This window comes from Adiantum capillus-veneris, chromosome 16 (assembly GCF_014529385.1).
Source record: "Adiantum capillus-veneris isolate H3 chromosome 16, ASM1452938v2, whole genome shotgun sequence".
NCBI classification, from domain to species: domain Eukaryota; kingdom Viridiplantae; phylum Streptophyta; class Polypodiopsida; order Polypodiales; family Pteridaceae; genus Adiantum; species Adiantum capillus-veneris.
In genome coordinates this window covers 43,122,367-43,128,771 of record NC_140946.1, presented here as the reverse complement: position 1 = coordinate 43,128,771, position 6,405 = coordinate 43,122,367, and the positions used below count along the sequence as shown (strand labels likewise).

Sequence of the window (6,405 nt, the reverse complement as noted above, 5' to 3'; positions counted from 1 at the left end):
TGCTTGAAAATTGATTTGTTTTAATATTATGCCAATATGTCAGTATAGTGTAATTCCAACGAGAGGCTTATTCGTGAAGTTCCTTTGTGTCGGTATGAAGTAAAGATTCGAAAGCTTATCAATAAGCTCACGTGTTTATAACGTGCTTCATGGCTCCTCACCTCCTGGTGCAGCTTGCGCTTAGGGTGGGTTCAGACTAGGCGGCGGAAGAAAACTGCGAAGGGGCGTCAATACTCCATGGAGAAAGTTGATTGGTTGAAGTTGAGGCACTCTTCCACTGGGCCCTCCATTTTTCTTCCGAAACCCCCCCCCCCCCCCCGAAAGAATTGATGGCCTCTCTCAAGCCCCTTTGCTTTAAAATTGTTCCGCCTCCACACTGTTCACACTAGGCGGTGGCAGATTTGCGAAGACTTCTTTCTTCCGCCGGCTCAGTCTGAACCCAGCCTTAAGCGAAGTTAGGACCAAAATCGAGCACTGATCCTGCGGACAAGGCCCTGACACGAACAAGCTTGAGGATGACACGTAAGGCCTGTGCCCTGCTGCGTTGCGCAACCCTAACTGCGCGAAGGTACTGTGAAACCCTAACGAGTTGCTGCGCAAACCCTAAGCGATGGTTCGAGACCTGTTGTTTGCTGCGTCACTTCGCGCTGCAGTGCTGCAGAGACAGCTGCCCTCACAATGAGAGGGAGAGAGATAGAGATGCGCCTCCCCAGCGGTTCATTTTACACTCATCGTACAGGCCGCCTTGACGTTTACATAGCCTTCATATTGTTATGCACTTTCTCTTTCTCTGGGTGAAAGGCCATTGAGCATCTCCAGATGTCTCTTTTGTTACACAGAATACAGCTTCTTTTCTCGCCCAAAAAGAGAGAGAGAGAGAGAGAGAGAGAGAGAGAGAGAGAGAGAGAGAGAGAGATGGTTCTAGTCTTCAGTGCAGGCAGCTCCAAGTGCTGGCAGATATCAGTCATTGTGCTGGCCAGCTTCAATTGCAGACCTCCAATCGTTCCCAGGAGAGACGTGAAAATATAACGCTGCAATTAGCTTGTGGATGAGCACATCGGCAACATATGCTCTCTCACTTTTGCAGTCATGTATGGAAAGGAAAGATCTCGTTCTTGGGAGAAAACTGCATGTTTTCATCATCACAAATAACTTTGATGGGGTGGTGCTTCTACAGGATCAGCTCATTCGCGTCTTTGCATCATGCGGCAGTTTGATCGAGGCAAGCCTTTTGTTTTGCAATTCTTCAAGTCCCAGTTCTTGTACATGGCAAGCCATCATAAGTGGACATGTCTCTGCGGGAGAGAGTGAGAAGGCCCTTGAATTGTATCAAAAGATGCAGGAAGAAGGGTTAAGAGCCAGCAAATATATATACACCTGCCTCTTAAAGGCATGTGGCTTGATTAATGCTTCAGTTCAGGGAGATTATTTACATAATGATATTATAAGAAACGGATCTCATGGCGAAGTCACAGTTGGAAATGCCCTTATTGACATGTATACTAAGTGCGGAAGGTTGGAAGAAGCACTCAAAGTTTTTGATTGTTTGTCAGAAAAGGACGTGGTGTCATGGAATGTGGTAATTGCAGGTTCCTCTCAACTAGGGAACGGTATCCTTGCGATCAATCTTTTTTCGAAGATGCAGCAGACAGGTGCTTGCCCAGACATGATCACCTATTTGGGTGTATCAAAGGCTTGCGGATGTATGAATGCATTACAGAATGGCAAACGCGTACACAGCCAAGTTGGCAATGCTGGTATTGAGATGGATATAGTCTTAGGAAGTTGCTTGGTTGACATGTACGGAAAATGCGGAAGTATAGAACTAGCTCAGGAGGTGTTTAATGCTTTGCCTAAGCGTAACATTGTGTCCTGGAATGGTCTTATTGGAGGCTATGTACAGCAAGAGGTCAACTTTGACGCTGTGGAACTTCTCCAAAAAATGAAAGACGATAATCTAGAGCCAAACTTTATCACTTTTTTATGTCTACTTAAAGCATGTAGTAACCTGGGTTCTCTTGTACAAGGCGAAATGTTGCATGCGTTAGTGTTAAAGAAGGGGCTAGATTTTACTGAAGCTGTTGGGAATGCTCTTGTTGATATGTATTCGAAGTGTGGCAATTTAGTTTTAGCTCAAAGAGTTTTTGATGAGTTGCCTTCTAGAAACGTTGTATCTTGGTGTGCGCTTCTTTCGGGATATTCTGAAAATGGGCTCGTTTTGCATGCTCTTGAAATCTTTGAGAGAATGCAGGAAGAAAGTGTAAAACCTGATAGAGTCATGTTTGTGTGTGCTTTAAAAGCTTGTTCTAGCATTGGAAATACAATATTTGGCAATCAGATTTATGGTCTGATTGTTGAGAGTGATTTGGAACAAGACTTCATGATTGGGAATGCTCTTCTTGACTTGTATGCAAAATGTGGAAGGTTGGAAGAAGCACACAAGATTTTCAACCAACTGAGAAACATAGATGTTGTTTCATGCAACACAATGATATTCACATACTTGGAAAATGAAAGAGGCTTCGATACGCTCGAAATTCTAGAGTTGATGCAGTCGAGAGGCATGAAAGCAGACAAGGTTACATTGCTGTCATGTGCAATGGCCTGTGGCAGCATAGGAGCTTTTGAGCAAGGTAAGTTGATTCATGAACTGATAGTGAGGGATGCCTTTGAGTCGGATATTTTAGTTGGCACCACCCTGGTCGACATGTATTCAAAGTTTGGAAGTTTGGATGAAGCTAGCAATGTTTTCAATAGACTGGCAAATCCCAATGTGGTGTCATGGACTGCATTAATTGTAGGGTATGCACAGCAAGGGAAAATATCCGATGCTCTAAAGTGCATGAAAGAGTTGGAGAAGAGAGGTTTACAACCAGATGGAAAGATTTATGTCACTCTTTTTATGGCCTGTAGCCATGCATGCCATGTTGATGAAGGCTTCCAGCACTTTGAAAACATGATAAATCATGGGATAGTTCCAACAGTGGAGCATGTCAACTGTTTGTCTGAGCTTCTTAGCCGATCTGGTTGTTTAAAAGAAGCTGAGAAGATTCTTCAGTCGATGCCCGCTTCTGGTGATGTAGCTGGATGGGTCTCTTTACTCACTGCCTGTAAGGCATATGGGGATCGTCAATTAGGAACAGCTTCTTTTGACCAAGCTGTCAAAGTCTAAGTCAACCATGACCACCTGGCTCATGCCAATACAGGGGGAGCAAAGGCTTTAGAGACCCTGGAGATAAGATATCTGAGTATAGACTTTCTCCCCATAAATAGAAGGTTCTCGTAATTGGTACTATTTAATGTTCCCAAAGAAGTTTTTGTTCTGCTAAAAGGCAGGTCATAGAGAACCATGAAAGCGTACTTTTCCTTGAACCATACACGTGAATGGATGCGACCTCGAAGGTCCTGAATGAATTTTGCGACAATCATGCCTGCCTTGAAGAAGGGTCTGCACAAGTTTGAAGTTTGCAGGAGCATTTGCCTTCGGCGCCTTGTGTGGCTTGACAGGTGAGATCACGTATCACGTTTGTGTGGTTCCACAAAGAGGAAGAGACCGCCACCTGCCTGAATGAGAGGAAGAAGAGAGAGTCGAGCTGACTTGACAAGTGAGGAGAGACGTCCCTTTCTGTGATGGAGAAAGCTGGATAGAATCTCCGACTCTCCATTGAGCGAGGGTGGATCACCTTTGGGGGAGAGAGGTGCAACAACTCTAGATCGAGAGTGGAAGGGTTTTTCAGGGTTGAGAGGAGCTGGCCAGATGGAGATAGAGGGAGGCAATCTGACAGAGTTGTCATGGAGGGTTGGAAAGAGGTAGGAGGACACAAAAGGAGTATCTTCAGCTTGAGTTGGACATTTTATCTCAAGATTCTGGCAAGTTGGCAATGCTGGTGAAGCCCTCTGATATCATTGGCATCTAAGAACACTACCATGGTGACTCTTCTCTTGATACAGTCGCAGACTTGCCACCTTTTGGGCTACAAAATAGCTGTAGCACTCACCTACAGGTCCTCCCTTGCCCACTGATCTACCAAAACCCTGAGTATCCATGCATGCTCGAGCCTTGAGGATGTCAGTAGTTTATTGTTTTATTCTGGTTGTTATCCAGATTACACCAAAGATATTCCGTCCTGCAAATGCTCTAAGCTGCTTCAAAGCCTGTGGTTTTTGTGGTGCCATTGCAGGCACGAGGGCAGTCGAGTAGGGACAAATTTATTTGGTCTCACGGAGGCCACACTTTCCATACTGGGTATTACAGAAGTGAATGGAGATGCCATTGGACCTTTGGGCTAAACAATTTCCTAATATTTAATCTTTCTAATTTTTGCTATTACAGATGAAGCTGCTTTATGGTTGGTGACAAGTTTTGTGTTATTTAGTCTGGGAGGGTCGCATTGCCACAAACAGATGGTGGGGCACAACAGAATGCTCCATAATCATAGGGAATGGCCATTTTGAGGTCTCCGTTCCCCGTTCCGTGTTTCAGACGTGAGTATCTGAAACAGGGAATGGCATTTCATGCATGTTGCCGTTCCGGGTTCGCCCTTCCAATTTCCTGTTCTGGGTAACTTAGGAATGCTCTCATGCTCTGTTCAAACCTATTATTCGGGCTAACTGCAGTGTTGTGCTGTATGCATGGTCAAATACTCATCAAATGCCCTGCTAAAATCATGGAAATGCATGTACTTGCTCAATTCGCCACACAATGTCAGACTCATCCCTAGCTCTATCTACGGTGCTCAATCATCCAATTGTAGATCCCATCCCCTCTCCATGTAAGATGTGGTTGAGGGGGCCCTCGTCCCCCCCCCCCCCAAATAGGCCTTATAAAAGCAATTTTGCACATGCAGGGGTGGAATCCCCACCTCTTCTCAGAAAATTTGGCATATGTTGCGTGAAGCCAAAAGCTTGAATTCTAGCATGAACAAGACAAGCATGATGTTTGCCAGATCCCCTAATTTCAGCAGTCTAGAGAGCTTGAGGCTTGGCTTGATGATGCAAGCACATGGGTTCAAGCTTTGCCTGTACAAAACTGCCCCTTAAAGCCTTCCAAAATTTTATGTGCAACCTCATAAGCATTCTACTGTGTGAGGCATTGTACATCAAAATTTTCACAAAACTGCAGGTGGATGGTGCTTCAACCACCCTCAAAGGAGGTGTATCATCTCGTTTGAAGAGAAGGCAATAGCTGGTTAGCCACTAAAAACAAGAGAACTTGTACTTCGCAACCTACACATTGTGAAGGGAACAATGCCAGCTTTACCTACTCTTGAGTCAATGTATGGGTTCTTCATGTCCTTTTTGAGAGGCAATCTAAAACCAAGAGGGCTCTATCTGCACAAGGCCCTTTATCTACTCTATGGGGGGAACTTTAAGAGCCCCATCCCACCAAGCACTTACAAGGGTTGTAGGTGACTCTGCAATTCATGTGTCAATACTCCTATAGTAGTCACACGCAACTCACCCACATAGCAAAGACCTAAAATATTTTGCAAATCCCCTAACTGCATTGAGAGCAACATCATTTTAGGGTGTTTATCTATTCAAGGACACTTGCGCTCTAAAAGCTCGTATCGGTGCACCTCTTTCCAAGGGTTCCAATGCTTATGTCCTTACTCCCAAATGTTATTAGCATGGAGCATGTCCACTAAGTCTCTTTGGTTGTGATACATAAAATCCTTGCAAGAGCTAGATAAGATACGGCTCTAATATGTAAGTTTTTGGCTTGCTAACAAATCGTAGCGCCAAATCTTGTAGGCACCATGGATGAGTCATTATCCTAATTAACCTTACCACAGTGTGGCTTCCAATCACGTCTAATACACCAAGATACCATGAAAAGCGCCAAAATTTCTTGTCCTTTTATATGAAAAGGGGAATGCCACCTATGAGTAGACAATTTGGGAAAAATACCTATTTACAACTTGTATAAGGTAAATATGATGCCCATTTTTACACTTATATGGTCTTCAATCTAAAAAAACATTTTACCTGAAAGAACAAGGGAATTATTGCGTGCTCATCCCAGCCCAACCACCTTCTATTATAGACCCCTAGCTCTCCCACCCCTCGTCCTACCTTGTCTTAACATTACTCCACCTTGAAGACATCAATGTAACAATTCTTCGTAAGAATATCAATGTTTTTCCCTCTACACCTACATCATCAACCAATCCACTTGACAATTACCAAATTCGGTACTCATATGGGGAACTATCTGCTTGTAACAAAAAATGAACATAATGATTGAATCAAACATCCTATTAAGAGACCATTCCTTTGGCCAAAAGGAACATTTACTTAGAGCTCAAACTAATAATAGAGCCTCAACCGAGATGCTCTAATTGAGAAAAACTTCTTTACCTCTCTTCTCAAGCAATTCCTTTTGAAATCTGGAATGCTTACTAC

General features: G+C 43.9%; 1 protein-coding gene across 1 annotated transcript; it reads left to right on the top strand.

The window, feature by feature from the left end:
* Nucleotides 1–448: 448 nt before the first annotated feature.
* LOC147438924 (putative pentatricopeptide repeat-containing protein At1g69350, mitochondrial) lies at nucleotides 449–5,563 on the top strand. The gene is made up of 2 exons (XM_086484882.1): nucleotides 449–568; nucleotides 933–5,563. Exon 2 carries the CDS (start codon nucleotides 1,049–1,051, stop codon nucleotides 3,170–3,172), a length of 2,124 nt encoding a protein of 707 aa, XP_086341008.1. The 5' UTR covers nucleotides 449–568; nucleotides 933–1,048; the 3' UTR covers nucleotides 3,173–5,563.
* The last annotated feature ends 842 nt before the right edge of the window (nucleotides 5,564–6,405 follow it).